At 44.9% G+C, this 24362-nt stretch overlaps 1 protein-coding gene across 1 annotated transcript; it reads right to left on the bottom strand.

The window, feature by feature from the left end:
* Window positions 1-3942: 3942 nt before the first annotated feature.
* Window positions 3943-23649, bottom strand: LOC135559294 (zinc finger protein Eos-like). Its single transcript, XM_064993487.1, has 8 exons — window positions 23623-23649; window positions 16978-17036; window positions 16262-16359; window positions 15676-15969; window positions 15245-15412; window positions 5455-5613; window positions 5116-5238; window positions 3943-4986 (listed from the first exon to the last, which is right to left on the bottom strand). The coding sequence occupies exons 1-8, from the start codon at window positions 23647-23649 to the stop codon at window positions 4040-4042; spliced, it is 1875 nt and encodes a 624-aa protein (XP_064849559.1). The 3' UTR covers window positions 3943-4039.
* Between the last annotated feature and the right edge of the window lie 713 nt (window positions 23650-24362).

Genomic DNA, 24362 nt, shown 5'->3' with positions numbered 1-24362 from the left:
TTACTGGTGCTCTTCCATACCGCCCCTAGGAGGGCTGAGTCACTGGCTTACTGGTGCTCTTCGATACCGTCCCTAGGAGGGGTGAGTGACTGGCTTACTGGTGCTCTTCCATGCCGTCCCTAGGAGGGGTGAGTGACTGGCTTACTGGTGCTCTTCCATATCGTCCCTAGGAGGGCTGAGTCACTGGCTTACTGGTGCCTTTCCATACTGTCCCTAGGAGGGCTGAGTCACTGGCTTACTGGTGCTCTTCCATACCGCCCCTAGGAGGGCTGAGTCACTGGCTTACTGGTGCTCTTCCATACCGTCCCTAGGAGGGCTGAGTCACTGGCTTACTGGTGCTCTTTCATGCCGTCCCTAGGAGGGCTGAGTCACTGGCTTACTGGTGCTCTTCCATGCCGTCCCTAGGAGGACTGAGTCACTGGCTTACTGGTGCTCTTCCATGCCGTCCCTAGGAGGGCTGAGTCACTGGCTTACTGGTGCTCTTCCATGCCGTCCCTAGGAGGGCTGAGTCACTGGCTTACTGGTGCTCTTCCATACCGTCCCTAGGAGGGCTGAGTCACTGGCTTACTGGTGCTCTTTCATGCCGTCCCTAGGAGGGCTGAGTCACTGGCTTACTGGTGCTCTTCCATGCCGTCCTAAGGAGGGCTGAGTCACTGGCTTACTGGTGCTCTTCCATGCCGTCCCTAGGAGGGCTGAGTCACTGGCTTACTGGTGCTCTTCCATGCCGTCCCTAGGAGGGGTGAGTGACTGGCTTACTGGTGCTCTTCCATATCGTCCCTAGGAGGGCTGAGTCACTGGCTTACTGGTGCCTTTCCATACTGTCCCTAGGAGGGCTGAGTCACTGGCTTACTGGTGCTCTTCCATACCGCCCCTAGGAGGGCTGAGTCACTGGCTTACTGGTGCTCTTCGATACCGTCCCTAGGAGGGGTGAGTGACTGGCTTACTGGTGCTCTTCCATGCCGTCCCTAGGAGGGGTGAGTGACTGGCTTACTGGTGCTCTTCCATATCGTCCCTAGGAGGGCTGAGTCACTGGCTTACTGGTGCCTTTCCATACTGTCCCTAGGAGGGCTGAGTCACTGGCTTACTGGTGCTCTTCCATACCGCCCCTAGGAGGGCTGAGTCACTGGCTTACTGGTGCTCTTCCATACCGTCCCTAGGAGGGCTGAGTCACTGGCTTACTGGTGCTCTTTCATGCCGTCCCTAGGAGGGCTGAGTCACTGGCTTACTGGTGCTCTTCCATGCCGTCCCTAGGAGGACTGAGTCACTGGCTTACTGGTGCTCTTCCATGCCGTCCCTAGGAGGGCTGAGTCACTGGCTTACTGGTGCTCTTCCATGCCGTCCCTAGGAGGGCTGAGTCACTGGCTTACTGGTGCTCTTCCATACCGTCCCTAGGAGGGCTGAGTCACTGGCTTACTGGTGCTCTTTCATGCCGTCCCTAGGAGGGCTGAGTCACTGGCTTACTGGTGCTCTTCCATGCCGTCCCTAGGAGGACTGAGTCACTGGCTTACTGGTGCTCTTCCATGCCGTCCCTAGGAGGGCTGAGTCACTGGCTTACTGGTGCTCTTCCATGCCGTCCCTAGGAGGGCTGAGTCACTGGCTTACTGGTGCTCTTCCATACCGTCCCTAGGAGGGCTGAGTCACTGGCTTACTGGTGCTCTTCCATACCATCCCTAGGAGGGCTGAGTCACTGGCTTACTGGTGCTCTTCCATACCGTCCCTAGGAGGGCTGAGTCACTGGCTTACTGGTGCTCTTCCATACCGTCCCTAGGAGGGCTGAGTCACTGGCTTACTGGTGCTCTTCCATACCGCCCCTAGGAGGGCTGAGTCACTGGCTTACTGGTGCTCTTCCATACCGTCCCTAGGAGGGCTGAGTCACTGGCTTACTGGTGCTCTTCCATATCGTCCCTAGGAGGGCTGAGTCACTGGCTTACTGGTGCTCTTCCATGCCGTCCCTAGGAGGGCTGAGTCACTGGCTTACTGGTGCTCTTCCATGCCGTCCCAAGGAGGGCTGAGTCACTGGCTTACTGGTGCTCTTCCATGCCGTCCCTAGGAGGGCTGAGTCACTGGCTTACTGGTGCTCTTCCATACCGTCCCTAGGAGGGCTGAGTCACTGGCTTACTGGTGCTCTTCCATACCGCCCCTAGGAGGGCTGAGTCACTGGCTTACTGGTGCTCTTCCATACCGCCCCTAGGAAGGGTGAGTCACTGGCTTACTGGTGCTCTTCCATGCTTTAACTAGGAGGGGTGCGTCACTTAAGTGGGTTGAGTCACTGACGTGATCTTCCTGTCTGGGTTGGCGCCCCCCTCAGGTTCGTGCTGTGGGTGAGATCTTCGTGGGCTATACTCAGCCTTGTCTCAGGGTAGTAAGTTGGTGGTTTGAAGATATACCTCTAATGGTGTGGGGGCTGTGCTTTGGCACAGTGGGTGGGGTTGAACATATTGGCAACGCACTGTTATAATCTACACTCGGCACAGCCAGAAGAGGACTGGCCACCCCTCAGAACCTGGTTCCTCTCTAGGTTTCTTCCTAGGTTTCTGCCTTTCTAGGGAGTTTTTCCCTAGCCACCGTGCTTCTACACCTGCATTGCTTGCTGTTTGGGGTTTTAGGCTGGGTTTCTGTACAGCACTTTGTGACGTCGGCTGATGTAAAAAGGGCTTTATAAATACATTTGACTGATTGATTGAATACCCTCCAAAGTTAAAAGTAGTTTTCACGTTCATTATCACATTCAAGCCAATAATCTAGAAGTGCAATCCTCCATTAAATGTAGCAGCCTCATCTACCTGACCACCTCAGTCGAGCCCTATCCATCACTGGACATGGGTCAACAGTCTGATCTGCACCAGTATTATAAGGCCCCTATTAGCTTTCTTCTTAATCTCCATGGTTAAAATCTGTAACCATCCACAGTGAAGGATCCACATCACCTAAGGCAGGATATTTCATGTTCATAATGTCCTTTAAACATGATCACGTACTCCGTCATTACATTAACAGTTGTAAACAATATGCCTTCTCTCAGTCACAACAATATCATCCTGGGTAACTTCTATGTAACAGTTAAGGCAATGGGTGTCTCTCTGTGTGTAATCAAGTGCAGAACAAGCAGCCCATGTCACCTCAAAGAAGCAGACACCCCTGCCTTTCCCTCGCCCCACCCACCCCCTTCACCCCCAGCCGGACTCAATTCACTCCCACTCCCTTGTAATGTGGAAGCAATACAGTGAAATCTCCACCACTACACTGATTATACCTATCCAGATCCTTCAGATGTATAAACATTGAAGGGCAAGGGCTATGAGGTAGGGCAGTTGGGACCGGCTCTCCCCCTTCGCTCCCGTCCTCAGCCCACCTGGTGCTCCTGTCCTCAGCCCACCTGGTGCTCCCATCCTCAGCCCACCTGGTGCTCCCGTCCTCAGCCCACCTGGTGCTCCCGTCCTCAGCCCACCTGGTGCTCCCGTCCTCAGCCCACCTGGTGCTCCCGTCCTCAGCCCACCTGGTGCTCCCGTCCTCAGCCCACCTGGTGCTCCCGTCCTCAGCCCACCTGGTGCTCCCGTCCTCAGCCCACCTGGTGCTCCCGTCCTCAGCCCACCTGGTGCTCCCATCCTCAGCCCACCTGGTGCTCCCATCCTCAGCCCACCTGGTGCTCCCATCCTCAGCCCACCTGGTGCTCCCATCCTCAGCCCACCTGGTGCTCCCATCCTCAGCCCACCTGGTGCTCCCGTCCTCAGCCCACTTGGTGCTCCCGTCCTCAGCCCACCTGGTGCTCCCATCCTCAGCCCACCTGGTGCTCCCGTCCTCAGCCCACCTGGTGCTCCCGTCCTCAGCCCACCTGGTGCTCCTGTCCTCAGCCCACCTGGTGCTCCTGTTCTCAGCCCACCTGGTGCTCCTGTCCTCAGCCCACCTGGTGCTCCTGTTCTCAGCCCACCTGGTGCTCCCGTCCTCAGCCCACCTGGTGCTCCTGTCCTCAGCCCACCTGGTGCTCCCGTCCTCAGCCCACCTGGTGCTCCTGTCCTCAGCCCACCTGGTGCTCCTGTCCTCAGCCCACCTGGTGCTCCCCGCGGATGATGTGCGAGGTGAACTGGTAGCGGTTGCAGCTGCAGTGGCCACAGACGTTGCACTGGAAAGGCTGGTGGAATCCGTGGCAGCCCATGTGGATGGTGAACATCACGTGGTCCAGGAAGAACATGCGACAGTGCTCACAGCGGAATGACCGCACCGCTCGTCCCTCCCTGTCCACCACCTGTACCTGTATCGAAGCTTCCCCGGAGATGGATGGTGACCCTGGACCAGGGCTCCCCGATCCCTTCACTGTGGTGGGGATGGTGGTGTTGGTGTACCCTCTCTCCCTCTCTATATCTGGGTCTTGGGCGTGTCTGGGATTGGGGATTGGACGGCGGTCGCGACGGCTGCTGGGCAGGGCTGGGGCTATGTACTGTAGGTTAGGGAGGAGGTGGTGGTTGTTGGAGTTGCTGGTTGGAGCTGTAACACCGGTGCTCTGCTGCTCCTCTGCTGTCCTCTCTGTGTCGGACTTGTCTTTGAAATCATGGCAGCCATTGCTGGGGCCATTGCTGTAGCCATTGCTGACCGTGGGGCTCTGACCTGAGGGTATGTCCCTGTGTCCCTCGCCTGCTTCCCGTCCAGCGAGCTCCTCAAACCTGGCCGCTACCCCACCTCCACGCCCACCTACGGCTCCATTGACCTGGGGACCCAGAGGAATCGGGTGGCTGTAAACAGAGCTGATGACTGGGCTGTGGTCAGACAGGCAGGCAGAGTAGGGCAGGGCCAGCTGAGGGGGCTCAGACCCAGGGTCCTCATCACCTCCATACCTGTGGAGATACCTGCTCCCCATCCCCACTAACCCTGCAGCACCAGCCTCTACCTCAAGGTGAGAGTTGGGTGCAGAGTGCAGGTCCCCATCCTTTTCAGGACCAGGGGATAGTTCAGAAGTTATACCAGGCTCGTTGAGCCTCATGTGCTTTTCTCCTGTAAAGAAAAGGGCACATCAGTGTTGACAACCTCAGATTCATAAGACTATCATCATGTTACAGCACTGTTGGGTTTCAATACCTTAAGGAACATGGACATACTGTATATAAACAGGAGAAAACTCACCCAGAAACTTCTGTGGAGTGGACCTCTTGCGTTTGGTGATGGTGTTCACCAGTCTGTCTATAAAAGACAGTTTCTTAGTGGACGGCTGGAGGACAACCTCTGGCTCAGACATCGGCTCCATACCTGGGGACAAAACACAACAGACTCTGTTCAAATACACATTGACATCAGAATGCAAATACAGATGTGTTTTCTGGTTCACATTGACTTTGTCCAGTGAGCTCAGACTGAACTAACACAACATGAAAGAGCAAAGTGTATTTCTGTAATCTTGTGTTTGATGACAGTCAATATGTGTTAGCCTGTATATTTGACATTAAAAGTCTGTGTGTATGTTACCCTGTGCAGTGTGTTCAGTGCTGAGTGCTGGCTGATGGTTCTGTAGACACTTTAGGTAGTTGTGGCAGCGTTCAAGGTGTTCTTCCAGGGTGATCTGTTGCTTGTAGCTACGACCACAGTAACTGCACTTGTAAGGTTTACCTACTGTCAGAGAGGGCACTGCAGCCCAGAAACACAGCAATTCATGGGTCAGTCAATGGGTCACCCATGCTTCTCTTTTGGTCTGTTTTGGTAAAATGTGATCTACAAAATATGACCAGACTGTTATTATATTGTGTCCTAGGAAAGTTAGTTATTTCTCAAAGTAAGTCAAATAAAAAGTTACATGTAGTTGTGCATCATTTCAGTTTTATTACATCCTTTAATAGTGATTCATGACCTAGACGTTAGCCTACCATATGGAAAAGCATGAGAATACAATATGAATCTTGTATGGCAGAAGTAGATTATTTGCACAAAAATCTAGTAAGAATCAGGTAAGATACAAATACATGGTTTGTATGTATATTCTATGTCAATATTGAAATGGTGTACATTCTATGTCAATATTGAAATGGTGTATATTCTATGTCAATATTGAAATGGTGTATATTCTATGTCAATATTGAAATGGTGTATGTTTGCCCTTGTATGACATATTAGTGGCCACTTTCCTACATGGATATTGTATGACATATGAGACAAAATATGACTTATATAAGTCATCTATGAATTTTATAACAAAAGTGTATTGTTTTTATACACTGAGTATACCAAACACTAGGAACACCTCCCTAACATTGAGTTGCGCCCCCTTCAATTCAACACCATTAGCTCTGACAAATTGAAAACCCTAGTCATTGGCGACTCCATTAACTGCAGTATTAGACTTAAAACAAATCATCCAGCGATCATACACTGTTTACCAGGGGGCAGGGCTACTGATGTTAAGGCTAACCTGAAGATGGTGCTGGCCTAAGCTAAAACTGGCGAGTGTAAAGAGTATAGGGATATTGTTATCCACGTCGGCACCAACGATGTTAGGATGAAACAGTCAGAGGTCACCAAGCGCAACATAGCTTCAGCATGTAAATCAGCTGGAAAGATGTGTCGGCATCAAGTTATTGTCTCTGGCCCCCTGCCAGTAAGGGGGAGTGATGAGCTCTACAGCAGAGTCTCACAACTTAAATCTCTGGTTGAAAACTGTTTTCTGCCCCTCCCAAAAGATAGAATTTGTAGATAATTAGCCCTCCTTCTGGGACTCACCCACAAACAGGACCAAGCCTGGCCTGCTGAGGAGTGACGGACTCCATCATAGCTGGAGGGGTGCTCTCATCTTATCTACCAACAGAGACAGGGCTCTAACTCCACAATGAAATAGGGTCCAGGCCAGGCAGCAGGCTGTTAGCCAGCCTGCCAGCTTAGTGGAGTCTGCCACTAGCACAGTCAGTGTAGTCAGCTCAGCTATCCCCATTGAGACCGTGTCTGTGCCTCAACCTAGGTTGGGCAAAACTAAACATGGCGGTGTTCGCCTTAGCAATCTCGCTAGGATAAAGACCTCCTCCATTCCTGCCATTATTGAAAGAGATCGTGATACCTTACATCTCAAAATAGGGCTACTTAATGTTAGATCCCTCACTTCAAAGGCAGTTATAGTCAATGAACTAATCACTGATCATAATCTTGATGTGATTGGCCTGACTGAAACATGGCTTAAGCCTGATGAATTTACTGTGTTAAATGAGGCCTCACCTCCTGGTTACACTAGTGACCATATCCCCTGTGCATCCCGCAAAGGCTGAGGTGTTGCTAATATTTACAATAGCAAATTTCAATAAAAAAAAAGATGTTTTCATCTTTTGAGCTTCTAGTCATGAAATCTATGCAGCCTACTCAATCACCTTTTATAGCTACTGTTTACAGGCCTCCTGGGCCATATACAGCGTTCCTCATTGAGTTCCCTGAATTCCTATCGGACCTTGTAGTCATAGCAGATAATATTCACATTTTTGGTGACTTTAATATTCACATGGAAAAGTCCACAGACCCACTCCAAAAGGCTTTCGGAGCCATCATCGACTCAGTGGGTTTTGTCCAACGTGTCTCTGGATCTACTCACTGTCACAGTCATACTCTAGACCTAGTTTTGTCCCATGGAATAAATGTTTTGGATCTTAATGTTTTTCCTCATAATCCAGTTGCACCCCTAAAAACTAACTAGCTCCCTGGTATACAGAAAATACCCGAGCTATGAAGCAAGCTTCCAGAAAATTGGAAAGGAAATGGTGCCACACCAAACGGGAAGTCTTCCGACTAGCTTGGAGAGACAGTCCCGTGCAGTATCGAAGAGCCCTCACTGCTGCTCGATCATCCTATTTTTCCAACTTAATTGAGGAAAATAAGAACAATCCAAAATGTATATTTGATACTGTCGCAAAGCTAACGAAAAAGCAGCATTCCCCAAGTGAGGATGGCTTTCACTTCAGCAGTGAACTTCTTTGAGGAAAAGATCATGATCATTAGAAAGCAAATTACGGACTCCTCTTTAAATCTGCGTATTCCTCCAAAGCTCAGTTGTCCTGAGTCTGCACAACTCTGCCAGGACCAAGGATCAAGAGAGACACTCAAGTGTTTTAGTACTATATTGACACAATGATGAAAATAATCATGGCCTCTAAACCTTCAAGCTGCATACTGGACCCTATTCCAACTAAACTACTGAAAGAGCTGCTTCCTGTGCTTGGCCCTCCTATGTTGAACATAATAAACGGCTCTCTATCCACCGGATGTGTACCAAACTCACTAAAAGTGGCAGTAATAAAGCCTCTCTTGAAAAAGCCAAACCTTGACCCAGAAAATATAAAAAACTATCAGCCTATCGAATCTTCCATTCCTCTCAAAAATGTTAGAAAAAGTTGTTGCGCAGCAACTCACTGCATTCCTGAAGACAAACAAGGTATACGAAATGCTTCAGTCTGGTTTTAGACCCCATCATAGCATTGAGACTGCACTTGTGAAGGTGGTAAATGACCTTTTAATGGTGTCAGACCTGGCTCTGCATCTGTCCTTGTGCTCCTAGACCTTAGTGCTGCTTTTGATACCATCGATCACCACATTCTTCTGGAGAGATTGGAAACTCAAATTGGTCTACACGGACAAGTTCTGGCCTGGTTTAGATCTTATCTGTCGGAAAGATATCAGTTTGTCTCTGTGAATGGTTTGTCCTCTGACATATCAACTGTAAATTTCAGTGTTTCTCAAGGTTCCGTTTTAGAACCACTATTGTTTTCACTATATATTTTTCAATGAAACATGGTGAAGCCCCAAAATTGCCCTCGCTAGAAGCCTGTGTTTCAGACATAAGGAAGTGGATGGCTGCAAACGTTCTACTTTTAAAATCGTAGAAAACAGAGATGCTTGTTCTAGGTCCCAAGAAACAAATAGATCTTCTGTTGAATCTGACAATTAATCTTGATGGTTGTACAGTCGTCTCAAATAAAACTGTGAAGGACCTCGGCGTTACTCTGGACCCTGATCTCTCTTTTGACGAACATATTAAGACTGTTTCAAGGACAGCTTTTTTCCATCTACGTAACATTGCAAAAATCAGAAACTTTCTGTCCAAAAATTATGTAGAAAAATGAATCCATGCTTTTGTTTCTTCTAGGTTAGACTACTGCAATACTCGACTTTCCGGCTACCCAGATAAAGCACTAAATAAACTTCAGTTAGTGCTAAATACGGCTGCTAGAATCCTGACAGGAACCAAACATTTTTATCATATTACTTCAGTGCTAGCCTCCCTACACTGGCTTCCTATTAAGGCAAGGTCTGATTTCAATGTTTTACTGCTAACCTACAAAGCATTACATGGGCTTGCTCCTACCTATCTTTCCGATTTGGTCCTGCCGTACATACAGTGGGGCAAAAAAGTAATTAGTCAGCCACCAATTGTGCAAGTTCTCCCACTTAAAAAGATGAGAGAGGCCTATAATTTTCATCATAGGTACACTTCAACGATGACAGACAAAATGAGAAAAAAAATCCAGAAAATCACATTGTAGGACTTTTAATGAATTTATTTGCAAATTATGGTGAAAATAAGTATTTGGTCACCTACAAACAAGAAAGATTTCTGGCTCTCACAGACCTGTAACTTCTTCTTTAAGAGGCTCCTCTGTCTTCCACTCGTTACCTGTATTAAAGGCACCTGTTTGAACGTGTTATCAGTATAAAAGACACCTGTCCACAACCTCAAACAGTCAACTCCTGCACCAGGCTGGGAAGACTGAATCTGCAATAGGTAAGCAGCTTGGTTTGAAGAAATCAACTGTGGAAGCAATTATTAGGAAATGGAAGACATACAAGACCACTGATAATCTCCCTCGATCTGGGGCTCCACGCAAGATCTCACCCCGTGGAGTCAAAATGATCACAAGAACGGTGAGCAAAAATCCCAGAACCACACGGGGGGACCTAGTGAATGACCTGCAGAGAGCTGGGACCAAAGAAACAAAGCCTACCATCAGTAACACACTACGCCGCCAGGGACTCAAATCCTGCGGTGCCAGACGTGTCCCCCTACTTAAGTCAGTACATGTCCAGGCCCATCTGAAGTTTGCTAGAGAGCATTTGGATGGTCCAGAAGAAGATTGGGAGAATGTCATATGGTCAGATGAAACCAAAATATAACTTTTTGGTAAAAACTCAACTCGTCGTGTTTGGAGGACAAAGAATGCTGAGTTGCATCCAAAGAACACCATACCTACTGTGAATCATGGGGGTGGAAACATCATGCTTATTTATGCTGCAGTAGTTTATGTGTCGGGGCTGTTTTTCTGCAAAGGGACCAGGACGACTGATCCGTGTAAAGGAAAGAATGAATGGGGCCGTGTATCGTGAGATTTTGAGTGAAAACCTCCTTCCATCAGCAAGGGCATTGAAGATGAAACGTGGCTAGGTCTTTCAGCATGACAATGATCCCAAACACACCGCCCGGGCAACAAAGGAGTGGCTTCGTTCTGGCCTCCAGATCTCAACCCCATAGAAAATCTTTGGAGGGAGTTGAAAGTCCGTGAAAGCCCAGCAACAGCCCCAAAACATCACTGCTCTAGAGGAGATCTGCATAGATTGAATGGGCCAAAATACCAGCAACAGTGTGTGAAAACCTTGTGAAGACTTACAGAAAACGTTTGACCTCTGTCATTGCCAACAAAGGGTATATAACAAAGTATTGAGATAAACTTTTGTTGTTGACCAAATACATATTTTCACCATAATTTGCAAATAAATTCATAAAAAATCCTACAATGTGATTTTCTGAAAATGTTCCCCCTTCATTTTGTCTGTCATAGTTGAAGTGTACCTATGATGAAAATTACAGGCCTCTCTCATCTTTTTAAGTGGGAGAACTTGCACAATTGGTGGCTGACTAAATACTTTTTTGACCCACTCTACCTACACGTACGCTACGGTCACAAGACGCAAGCCTCCTAATTGCCCCTAGAATTTCTAAACAAACAGCTGGAGGCAGGGCTTTCTCCTATAGAGCTCCATTTTTATGTAATGGTCTGCCTACCCATGTGAGAGACGCAGACTCTGTCTCAACCTTAAAATCTTTACTGAAGACTCATCTCTTCAGTCGGTCCTATGATTGAGTGTAGTCTGGCCCTGGAGTGTGAAAGTGAACGGAAAGGAGCAACGAACCGCCCTTGCTGTCTCTGCCTGGCCGGATCCCCTCTTTGCACTGGGATTCTCTGCCTCTAACCCCATTACAGGGGCCGAGTCACTGGCTTACTGGTGCTCTTTCATGCCGTCCCTAGGAGGGGTGCATCACTTGAGTGGGTTGAGTCACTGACGTGATCTTCCTGTCTGGGTTGGCGCCCACCTTGGGTTGTGCCGTGGCGGAGATCTTTGTGGGCTATACTCGGCCTTGTCTCAGGATGGTAAGTTGGTGGTTGAAGATATCCCCCACACCACTAGAGGGATGTGCTTTGGCAAAGTGGGTGGGGTTATATCCTTCCTGTTTGGCCCTGTCCGGGGGTATCATCTGAAGGGGCCACAGTGTCCGCTGACCCCTCCTGTCTCAGCCTCCAGTATTTATGCTGCAGTAGTTTATGTGTCGGGGGGCTAGGGTCAGTTTGTTATATCTGGAGTACTTTTCCTGTCTTATCCGGTGTCCTGTGTGAATTTAAGTATGCTCTCTCTAATTCTCTCTTTCTCTCTTTCTTTCTCTCTCTCGGAGGACCTGAGCCCTAGGACCATGCCTCAGGACTACCTGGCATGATGACGCCTTGCAGTCCCCAGTCCACCTGGCCGTGCTGCTGCTCCAGTTTCAACTGTTCTGCCTGCGGCTATGGAACCCTGACCTGTTCACCTGACGTGCTTCCTGTCCCAGACCTGCTGTTTTCAACTCTCTAGAGACAGCATGAGCGGTAGAGATACTCTTAATGATCGGCTATGAAAAGCCAACTGACATTTACTCCTGAGGTGCTGACTTGCTGTACCCTCGACAACTACTGTGATTATTATTATTTGACCATGCTGGTCATTTATGAACATTTGAACATCTTGGCCATGTTCTGTTATATTCTCCACCTGGCACAGCCAGAAGAGGCCTGGCCACCCTTCATAGTCTGGTTCCTCTCTAGGTTTCTTCCTAGGTTTTGGCCTTTCTAGGGAGTTTTTCCTAGCCACCGTGCTTCTACACCTGCATTGCTTGCTGTTTGGGGTTTTAGGCTGGGTTTCTGTACAGCACTTTAAGATATCAGCTGATGTAAGAAGGGCTATATAAATACATTTGATTTGATTTGAATGGCACACATACACAATCCATGTCTCAATTGTCTCAAAGCTTAAAAATCCTACTTTAACCTGCCTTCTCCCCTTCATCTACACTGATTGAAGTGGATTTAACAAGTGCCATCAATAAGGGATCATAGCTTTCACCTGGTCAGTCTATGTCATGGAAAGAGCAGCTGTTCTTCATGATTTGTATACTCAGTGTGCATTTTCAGGTATGAGTTTCCATGGTTAAGGATGGGCAGCACCTCCTACTGGACATTTGATTAATGTACAGCTATGCCTTGGTCAGGGTTTTAACTAAGTCCAGCCCTGCTTAACTTTAATATTTGTCACTGACTATTACCAATGTTCTATTGTGAGAATTATTATTGAGCGAGCCATTCCAAAGGGTAGGTTTAACAGACCAAATGAAATGTAACTATACTTTATTAGTTATGTATCATCAATTATACTATTTATACCTAGATTTCCCTCCCCCTTCTCATCCCCCTCCTTCTCTTGCTCCTCCCTCCACCCCTTCTTGTTCCTCCCTTCTCCTCCTCCTCCTCCCCTCCACCTCCTGCTCTTCCCTCCACCCCACCCTGCTCCTGCCACACCCCCTCATCCTCCACCTCCTCCTTAGAAAGCTTACCTTACATGTCTCTCGTATGTGTTTTATATTTCTGTCTAAAAGGCTACCCACCCATATAAGTCAGATATTACAACAATCTTCTATTAATGTTGTATGTGTATTTGTTGCCAAGTTCCAGGTAGAAGATAATCATCTTGTTAGATTCTTCTATATCTTTTCCAATGTCTCTCGTATGTTTTTTAAAGATAACTGAACTAATTGACTACCGCCCCGTAGCACTCACTTCTGTCATCATGAAGTGCTTTGAGAGACTAGTCAAGGATCACATCACCTCCACCTTACAGGCCACCCTAGACCCACTTCAGTTTGCATACCGCCCCAACAGGTCCACAGATGATGCTATCGCCATCACACTGCACAATCCCATCTGGACAAGAGGAATACCTATTAATAAATGCTGTTCATTGACTACAACTCAGCATTTAACACCATAGTACCCTCCAAGCTCATCATCAAGCTGGAGGCCCTGGGTCTCAACCCGCCCTGTGCAATTGGGTCCTGGACTTTCTGATGGGCCACCCCCAGATGGTGAAGGTAGGAAACATCATCTCCACTTCGCTGACCCTCAACACTCGGGCCCCACAAGGGTGTGTGCTCAGCCCCCTTCTGTACTCCCTGTTCACCCACGACCGTGTGGCCACACACTCCTCCAACTCAATCATCAAGTTTGCAGATGACACAACAGTAGTGGGCTTGATTACCAACAACGATGAGACAGGGTACAGGGAGGAGGTGAGGGCCCTCGGAGTATGGTGTCAGGAAAACAACATCTCACTCAAAGTCAACAAAACAAAGGAGATGATCGTGGACTTCAGGAAACAGCAGAGGGAGCACACCCCTATCCACATCGAAGGGACAGCAGTGGAGAAGGTGGAAAGGTTTAAGTTCCTCGGCATACACATCACAGGCAAACTGAAATGGTCCACCCACACAGACAGTGTGGTGAAGAAGGCGCAACAGCGACTCTTCAACTTCAGAAGACTGGGGAAATTTGGCTTGTCACCCAAAACCCTGACAGACCTTTACAGATGCACAATCAAGAGCATCCTGTCGGGCTTTATCACAGCCTGGTACCGCAACTGCACCGCCTTCAACCGCAAGGCTCTCCAGAGGGTAGTGAGGTCTGCACAACGCATCACCGGGGGCAAACTACCTGCCCTCCAGGACACCTACAGCACCCGATGTCACAGGAAGGCCAAAAAGATAATCAAAGACAACAACTACCCGAGCCACGGCCTGTTCACCCCGCTATCATCCAGAAGGCGAGGTCAGTACAGGTGCATCAAAGCTGGGACTGAAAGACTGAAAAACAGCTTGTATCTCAAGGCCATGAGACTGCTAAACAGCAATCACTAACTCAGAGAGGCTGCTGCCTACATTGAGACCCAATTACTGGACAGTTTAATAAATGGATCACTATTCACTTTAAACAATGTCTCTTTCATAATGCCAATTTAATAATGTTTACATATCTTAAATTACTCATATGATATGTATATACTGTATTTTATACCATCTATTGCACCTTGCCTATGCCGCTCGGCCATCGCTCATCCATATATTTATAAGTACATATTCTTATTCACCACTTTAGATTTGTGTGTATTAGGTAGTTGTTAGGAAATTGTTAGATTACTTGTTAGATATTACTGCACTTTCGGAACTAGAAGCAGAAGAATTTTGCTACAGATATAACCTATATAAGAATCTTGTTTAATGTGTGTGTGTGTATATATATATATGGGTATGGACTCCCCCTTCTCTGTGAATTCCAGAAATTGTTCTCTGTTCCACACCTTTGACGTTTTAAAAGACCCAACTTGCCACCGCAATGTTCCACCTTTACCGAGCAGTCAGGGACTGACGTCATTTCGCCGAAATCTGAGGTTTGCAAGTTTGCTTTTCTTTGAAACTGAAATTATTTGTTCAGAACAGCAGGCCCACCTTGCTCTGCCTGTCTCTATCAACACCTGTTGAATGCATGTCTTCATTAAATTGAAAAACACCAACAGGACATCCTGTTTTGAATACTTTTAAATGTCATATTTTGCACGTGTGGTAAAGTACATTCCTGTAAAGACAATAGATATTTGTCTATTTCCTCTGAGCCCCACTTTAGAGAGATGAATGGACTTTTTTGCAAGAAATATATGATTTTGTTATTCTAAATCCAATTGGACCCCAAAAAATAATTGAATTGAAGACACTGTGAGAGCAGATGACTCACTATTACAATACATTGTAATTACACAACACAGTGGGACTACGGCTGGTAGCAGCTCTATTCCCCATCTGGTCCCACTGAGCCCACTTAGAGCCCAAATGGTCTTAACAGTTTCCTGGCTTGACATTAGAAAGCAGGCTACTGTGTCTTACCAGTGTGTGTGCGGATGTGTCCAGAGAGTGCGTCCCGGCGGCGACAGGCGTAGTTACAGAAGGGACATTTAAAGGGTTTCTCTCCAGAGTGCAGCTTTATGTGGCGCAGCAGGTTCCCCTTCTGGGTGAAGGAGGCTCCACACTGGGTACACTGGAACGGACGCTCACCTGACAACAACATGGACAGTCTTTTTTTCCAAATCCTACTATCACCTTGGAACAAAGCAGTGGAGCAATATTCAGTCAAAATGTATGGACCATATGGACACCATGTAAAGAAAAGTCAAAGGGTTCATGTTGATGAGGAACACAAAGATCTATCGGGGTTGGGGTCAATACAGTTTTCAGTTCAGGAAACTGAATAGAAACTTTCCCGTTGTCTTCTAGGGGGATTTTTCAACCTACTCTGTTGTCTGTTTATCTGGCCTCACCTGTGTGGATGCGCTTGTGCACCATCAGTACATTGGGCCCGATACAGTTCATTCCACACACGTCACATTGGAGCTTCCCATTGGGCAGTCGGATGGGACCAGGGGATGCAGGCTGAGGACTGGCCAGCTCCCCGTAACCACTTCCTGCACTCCCTCGACCCACCCTTCCTCCCAGCTCTCCACTCCCGTCTTTTATTGTGCCCTCTCTGTCATCCCTCTCTCCTTTTCTCCTCTCTGGCTGTAGAGCACCAACAGGCTCATTGTCACTGTCCACCTCTACCTTAATAGAGTTCACTGGGTAGAGTGGAGACAGGGGAGAGAAACTTTGTTCAAAACCTTCATCATAACTTAGCATATGGAACGATATAGGGAAAGGGATGGGAAATGTATTTTGTTTTATTGCAATTAAGTAAATCTTTATAAATTGAAATACCAAAATGTATCATATGGAAATAATTCCTCAAGTGAGATAACTGCTGGTGTTCTTTATAGCTTTCAGTCAGTTTTGCATGTGATATATTATACAGTACATTCAATAGGTTCTATACTGTAGATCACAGATAAGAGACTTAAAAAGATGACTGACCACCGAGAGATTGGTTGAGAGAGGACTGTTGAGTTCTCATGGCCGGAACCCTCAGACCTCCACAGAAATCACCATGCTCCATCGCTGTCTCTCCTCCACTGGCTGTGAAGTGAACACAATGTAATTGTGATTTTTAAAACCTTGTTTCTATTGAACATGCCATACAAATAAATAAAGGCATTTTAATTGATTATATGAAGAGTGCCTTGGTCCTCTTTTCTTTTTGAACACAATGTAATGTTGGGACATTTGATGCCATTTTATGTTCTTATACTGGATACACTGCCTGTCCTTTAGGACACCTACAACACCAGGTGTTGCAGGAAGGCCAAGTAGATCATCAGCGTCCCCATCCACCCGAGCCATGAACTGTTCTCCCCGTTTCCATTCACTTAGACGCGGGCAATATTGGAGCATCATGCCAAAGAATTGTTAGTCTGGCCAATAGCTTTTACCCTCAGACCATCAGGCTGCTGAATAGCCACCACTAGTCAGCTACCTGCTCTCCCTGTCCCCATCATTACATTGTTATATTATTATTTATATTATTATCTATTTTTATTATATTGGTCATGTTTTATTTCATTTTGTCCTGCATTGTTGTATCTCGGAGGTCAATAATTTAACTGTACCCTGTAATTACATCTGCAACCCTGTACATGTGACTATTAAACTCTCTAATCTATCCAGTCTTTAAAATACTTTTAGTTTTCTGCTTACCTGACATATATGAATGTCCATTGCAGTCATCAGCATTCATTCTCTCACCAGCTGCCTGTGGCACAGAGACAAAAACAGACAAGTCAGAGCAAAGATATGGTCCAACTCATGAGATATCTTAGCATACAACAATCTTCATCTTATCTTAAGTACACCCACCTGTCCTAAAACAACAACAAAAAAATGCAATTTTGGATACCATTGTATGATGCTCACCATGTTAAATGTATCCTTTGCAGTAGATTTCTTTTGATTCAAATATGTCTGAAGCCCAATGTAAAGCTGCAATAAATGCAGTATTAAATTGTTTCACACAAGTCTTTGTATTGTGTGTCTAACTGGTACTTTGCTCTAGTCTATCTTTCTAGATTCACCTATCCTCAGTTGCCAGGAAATGCACATATGAGAAGATCAACATTTATAGTCAGTAACTGCTTGAACTTCCCTCCCTCCTACACCTACACATACCCAGGAAATGTGGGGTATAAGTTTGATCACATTTCTCTGGTTTATCATCATGGTCGGTATATCAATTATAACATTTCATTAGTTTCATATATTTTAAACATTGCATGGATATTCTAATCAGAAACAAAGGTAACATTTTGGTTACTGAGTGAGCCTGACGGGACCATCGTAAAACCAATCATCCATTAGCAAAAGAAGACATTGGAGCAGTAGACAACAAGGGTATAGCCGCAGGACATCGTAAAACCAATCATCCATTAGCAAAAAGACATTGACATTGGAGCAGTCAGAAAAGAAGACATTGGAGCAAGGGCATAGCCGCAGGACATCGTAAAACCAATCATCCATTAGCAAAAGAAGACATTGGAGCAGTAGACAACAAGGGCATAGCCGCAGGACATCGTAAAACCAATCACCCATTAGCAAAAGAAGACATTGGAGCAGTAGACAACAAGGGCATAGCCGCAGGACATCGTAAAACCAATCACCCATTAGCAAAAGAAGACATTGGAGCAGTAGACAACAAGGGCATAGCCGCAGGACATCGTAAAACCAATCATCCATTAGCAAAAGAAGACATTGGAGCAGTAGACAACAAGGGCATAGCCGCAGGACATCGTAAAACCAATCATCCATTAGCAAAAGAAGACATTGGAGCAGTAGACAACAAGGGCATAGCCGCAGGACATCGTAAAACCAATCATCCATTAGCAAAAGAAGACATTGGAGCAGTAGACAACAAGGGCATAGCCACAGGACATCGTAAAACCAATCACCCATTAGCAAAAGAAGACATTGGAGCAGTAGACAACAAGGGCATAGCCGCAGGACATCGTAAAACCAATCACCCATTAGCAAAAGAAGACATTGGAGCAGTAGACAACAAGGGCATAGCCGCAGGACATCGTAAAACCAATCACCCATTAGCAAAAACAAGAAGACATTGGAGCAGTAGACAACAAGGGCATAGCCGCAGGACATCGTAAAACCAATCATCCATTAGCAAAAGAAGACATTGGAGCAGTAGACAACAAGGGCATAGCCGCAGGACATCGTAAAACCAATCACCCATTAGCAAAAGAAGACATTGGAGCAGTAGACAACAAGGGCATAGCCGCAGGAAGATGTTTTGAGTTTCGGGGGGAGTTGGGGACAGAATCTATAATCACATTTGAGTAGTGACATACAGTTGAGCAGACACATTTTTAGGATTTCCACAGGCCTCTTATTAATACATTTCATGCTATTCTATGTCATTTACATGATAGAAGACATTAGTAGAATATTTTTTCATACCACACAAATGACCAAATGCAAGTAGGATACAATTTTTTCCCCCTTCTTATTTATAATAATTAGTTTTATCATTATTATTGTATATCATTGTTATTATTGTAGGCCTGTTTATTCATCTAAACCAGTTTTTAAATATGCAAAACATAATTTGTTTCATTCTGTTGAAACATTTATTTTTATTTTTTGGCTAAATAAAGTTAAATCTGTATTTGTTATTGTGTGCTCTGTATTTAGTTTAAGTTATAAGTAGGCCTTTTGTCAAATAAATGTCATTAGCCTATTGCTATCATTTGTTGGGTTACAGTAGGCACTAGCCTTTTTTGGTAGTTGTTGCAATCTAGCCTGTTCAAAACTTTTGTGAAGGTTTAAACCAGTTTGCAAGTGTTTGGTTTCATTCTGTTGAGCCATTTGCTTTGGCCAAATTAAGTTCCAACTGTAACGTTGTGTTTGCTGTTATACAGTAATATCCTGCTCATATTTTCGCTATAAACAATGGTTTGACTTAGTTTTTATATTACCGTAATAAAGTTTAGAAACTTTTGTGAAGGTTTGGTGTGGCTTTTAGCCTACACTGCAGGCCTATGATATGAAGACATTGTGCACCTGCAAACAGTATAATGCTTATCTTTCAAAAAAATATTTGGATTAAAAAAATTACAAAATAGCCTCCTTCTGTACGCCTATATCTGTATAGCAGATATCTGTATAGCAGATAAAGAAACGCATGTTGGTGTCGTAGCATGCTGCCGGCATCTCTCTCTCTCTGTGGCTAGACCTAAGCTTATCTTTGTTTATATTTGTTATATATTAATATCATTCAGCCTATAGGCCTATGCATACAATACGCTGATGCATTTAGTGCTCAAATCTCTGACAGCTGAACAGTGAGGTGGACAAGTATTGTTTCATGAAAGTAAAAACCAAGAAAACAATAGGCTATAAAGGTTTGCATATGCTACACATCAAAACACAAGGAATAGTGTTTTTGTAATATGTTATAGGCTGTTTTAAGGACATGTAAATGTGGCTCATTTGGCCAAAATCCCTAATTTATTGATAGCGTGTCAGGCGCCACATTTTACAAAAGGAAACACACACACATATATATATATGTGTGTGTGTGTGTTTCCTTTTGTAAAATGTGGCGCATATATATATATATATATATATATATGTTAATTTTATAGACTAGTGCAGCCTATACTATATATATATACACATACATACATACATACATACATACATACATACATACATACATACATACATACATACATACATAGTATAGTATAGGCTGCACTAGTCCATAAAATTAACTTTCCAGTGACACTGACTCACTCAATGATGAAGATGAAGCATAGGCTACTCACCTGTGATGACCAATGAGCTTGTGCCAATATCTCAAGATAACCTACTTTGAAAAACAGTGCCGTTTGCTCAGAATCGGCCTTCCTGGCAGTAAGTGCTAATGATAAAACTTAACCCACGGGTAATTTCTTTAGAATCAAATCAAATTGTATTTGTTACATTCTCCGAATACGACAGGTGTAGTAGACCTTACAGTGAAATGCTTACTTACTACAAGCCCTTAACCAAGAAGCTAGACGCTATTGATCCTCTGTATATAAATTATGCTCTCTGGTGTAGTATTTAGATTTTTTATTTATTTATATCTGTTCAGACAGGAGTAATACCATTTTGGGGCAATCATTTTTTATAAGGAAATTATGGCAAAATTATTTCAATTTAACCCGCAGCACCGCTACTTCCCGCATCTATGAGCAGGGGCGGTACAGAAGCAACAGGCGCCTGTACCGCCGCTGCGGTGTGCCAATCATCTTCATGGGAGACATTCGTCTCCTTCGACGGGAACTTCCCCATCCGAAAATGACACGTCAAGCTAGCAGAATACTGTTTCTTCTGAGCCGTTGCTATGGCACCCACCACCCAACAAAATGCCATACATCTGAACTAGTCCGAAACACATCCTTGTCAAAATGTCACTTTTCATGTCATACCTTTGTTGTTAGCAAATGCATCACTATCTTCCTTACCCGGTGAAAAACTATTTTGTCTTTTTTAAATGTCAGAATATCTGTTTGTTGATATCTTTGACGACGGCAGCATATCCGGAATCTTCTTTTACCTGGGAATCCCGGCCGTCACTAGTTAACACAGCCACAAAGTCATACATCCCGCCTATTTCTACAATATATCTTCTTAAATCTGATTTTAAACATAACCGTAACCACATAGTAACCTTATGCCTAACCCTAACCTTAAATTAAGAATAAAAAGCACATTTTATTTTCATACATTTTTACGATAAGCCTTTGTGGCTGTGTTATCTAGTGGAAACCGGGAATCCCAGACAACTTCCGGGCCCATACTGGGATACAGTGTTTCCTCTAGTTACCACAGCCACAAAGTCACAGGGACTAAAATTTAATAAAATCAAATATGTGCTATTTGGTCTTGATTTAAGGTTAGGGTTTGGTATAAGTTTAGCAGTGTGGTTAGGGGTTGGGTTAGGTTTCAAATCAGATTTTGTGTGTAGCTTGTGAGGTGTGTAAATACTGTTTTTTGGATTTTTTTGTGTTGCTTTTTGTGCTATTGCTGTCAGTCTGCATGCTACGGGTTGCTTGTCATACGTTGCTCTGCATGTGCTCACTGCTCATTGTTTGTTTCTATTGTTATTGTAATTATTTAAATAGCTTGCCAAGGGACATGGGATTGAAAATTAGCCTGCTGGCTAAAACCGGCACGTTTACTGAAACGTTAATTAATGTGCACTGTCCTTGTAAAAATAAACTCAATAAAGTAAAGTAGAAATATACCGGGTTTAAGACTTTAGGGCTGTGGTAACTAGTGACGATTGGGATACCGGCCGAAAATACAACAGAACCTGATCATCAGCCAGTGATTGCCGAAAACATAGATGCGTAATAATGTGAGAAACGGCTGATTTATTCAGCCACCAAAACCGAGCCTAAATATTTGTGCATCAACCATGTGTGATGTGGTTGCTAATACAGCACTTTAGGCTACTACTAGTGCATTCATTGTCAATTATTAGGGTGATGCAATTGCTGATAAAAAAGGAGGCAGGTAATTGACAACATATTTGAATGGAAAGTAATTAACTGTGTGAATGTACTTAATAATTTATACTGTGAAGAGTGAAGCATTCCCAATCCATAGGAGTTCTACCAGAAGATGGCAGCAAACACCACCAAGACTACCCCATTCACAATGTATGTTCTGTGAGCTGCTCTGATGTTCAAATGAAGTATACTAGTCATGTTACAACCCCCTGTAAAGTATTTTAATTCATATTTTTGGTACATTTCATGACTCGAATAACGGGCTGACTGTAGATCCCTTTTAGTGAAACCAGCTATGTGCCACGTCATTGGCATTGCAAGGTTGACAAGGGTCTAGGAGGAAAATCATTTATTTCAATAGAGGCTTCTGTCATCTGAGCAGAATCTGATAGGCTTCCTGGATCTGTATAAACACATTCTGGGAATCTTCCATCTTGTTGCCAGGGTTACGTGAAGTTAATTGTTATCTCCTCCATAAAGCTGCCTCATTCACTGATAACAGCTGAAACGCAATACATTTACATAGTATGAGGTGGGCACAGAAGGGCATGCTCATTGATATATGACAAATAGAGCCAACCAGCAACATCAACACTATGTGACGGGAATGTATGTATGCTATTGTAACGTTATTGTAACTGCCCCAAAGGCAGCCACATCAATAGTATCTTACAGTGGCTTTCGAAAGTATTCACCCCCTTTGCATTTTTCCTATTTTGCTGCCTTACAACCTGGAATTAAAATTGATTTTTTGTGGGTTTGTATCATTTGATTTACACAACATTCCTACCACTTTGAAGATGCATTTAAAAAAATTGTGAAACAAACAAGAAATAATACAAAAAAACTGAAAACTTCAGTGTGCCGAACTATGCATCCCCCCAAAGTCAATACTTTATAGAGCCACCTTTTGCAGCAATCACAGCTGCAAGTCTCTTGGGATATTTCTCTATAAGCTTGGCACATCTAGCCACTGGTATTTTTGCCCATTCTTCAAGGCAAAACTGCACCATCTACTTCAAGTTGGATGGGTTCTGCTGGAATACAGCAATCTTTAAGTCATACCACAGATTCTCAATTGGATTGAGGTCTGGGCTTTGACTAGGCCATTCCAAGACATTTAAATGTTTCCCCATAAACATCTTGAGTGTTGCTTTAGCAATATGCTTCGGATCATTGTCCCGCCATCCATCATTCCTTCAATTCTGACCTGTTTCCCAGTCCCTGCTGATGAAAAATATCCCCACAGCATGATGCTGCCACCACCATGCTTCACTGTGGGGATGGTGTTCTCGAGGTGATGGAGGTGTTGGGTTTGCGACAGACATACCATTTATCTTGATGGTCAAAAAGTTCAATTTTAGTCTCATCTGACCAGAGTACCATCTTCCATGTGTTTGTCGAGTCTCCCACATGCTTTTTGGTGAACACTTTAAGCAATGTTTTTTTTCTGGCCACTCTTCCGTAAAGCTCAGCTCTGTGGAGTGAACGGCTTAAAGTGGTCCTATGGACAGATACTCCAATCTCTGCTGTGGAGCTTTGCAGCTCCTTCAGGGTTATCTTTGGTTTCTTTGTTGCTTCTCTGCTTAATGCCCTCATTGCCTTGTCCGTGAGTTTTGGTGGGCAGCCCTCTCTTGGCAGGTTTGTTGTTGTGCCATATTCTTTCCATTTTTTAATAATGAATTTAATGGTGCTCCTTGGGATGTTCAAAGTTTCCGTTTTTTTTTTATAACCCAACCCTGATCTGTACCTCTACACACCTTTGTCCCTGACCTGTTTGGAGAGCTCCTTGGTCTTCATGGTGCCACTTGCTTTGTGGTGCCCCTTGCTTAGTGGTGCCTCTTGCTTACCTTCAAAATCAATTGCTCTTTACTTAATATCCTATGAAAAATATTTAAAAAATCAGCCAAGACCTCAGAAAAAAAAGGTAGACCTCCCCAAGTCTGGTTCATCCTTGGAAGCGATATCTAAACGCCTGAAGGTACCACATTCATCTGTACAAACAATAGTACGCAAGTATAAACACCATGGGACCACGCAGCCGTCATACCAATCAGTAAGGAGACGCGTTCTGTCTCCTAGAGATGAATGTTCTTTGGTGCGAAAAGTGTAAATCAATCCCAATACAACAGCAAAGGACCTTGTGAAGATGCTGGAGGGAACAGGTACAAAAGTGTCTATATCCAGAGTAAAACGAGTCCTATATCGACATAACTGCTGCTCCAAAGCCACTGCTCCAAAACCGCCATAAAAAAAGCTAGACTATGGTTTGCAACTGCACATGGGGACAAAGATCGTACTTTTTGGAAAAATGTCCTCTGGTCTGATGAAACAAAAATAGAACTGTTTGGCCATAATGACCATGGTTATGTTTGGAGGGAAAAAAACACCATCCCAACCGTGAAGCACAGAGTTTACAGCATCATGTTGTGGGGGTGCTTTGCTGCAGGAGGGACGGGTGCACTTCAAAATAGATGGCATCATGAGGGAGGGAAAATTATGTGGATATATTG

The sequence above is a fragment of the Oncorhynchus masou genome, chromosome 18, assembly GCF_036934945.1.
Source record: "Oncorhynchus masou masou isolate Uvic2021 chromosome 18, UVic_Omas_1.1, whole genome shotgun sequence".
In the NCBI taxonomy this organism is placed as follows: Eukaryota; Metazoa; Chordata; class Actinopteri; order Salmoniformes; family Salmonidae; genus Oncorhynchus; species Oncorhynchus masou.
The sequence above is the reverse complement of the archived record's forward strand: the minus strand, read 5'-3'. Positions and strand labels throughout refer to the sequence as shown.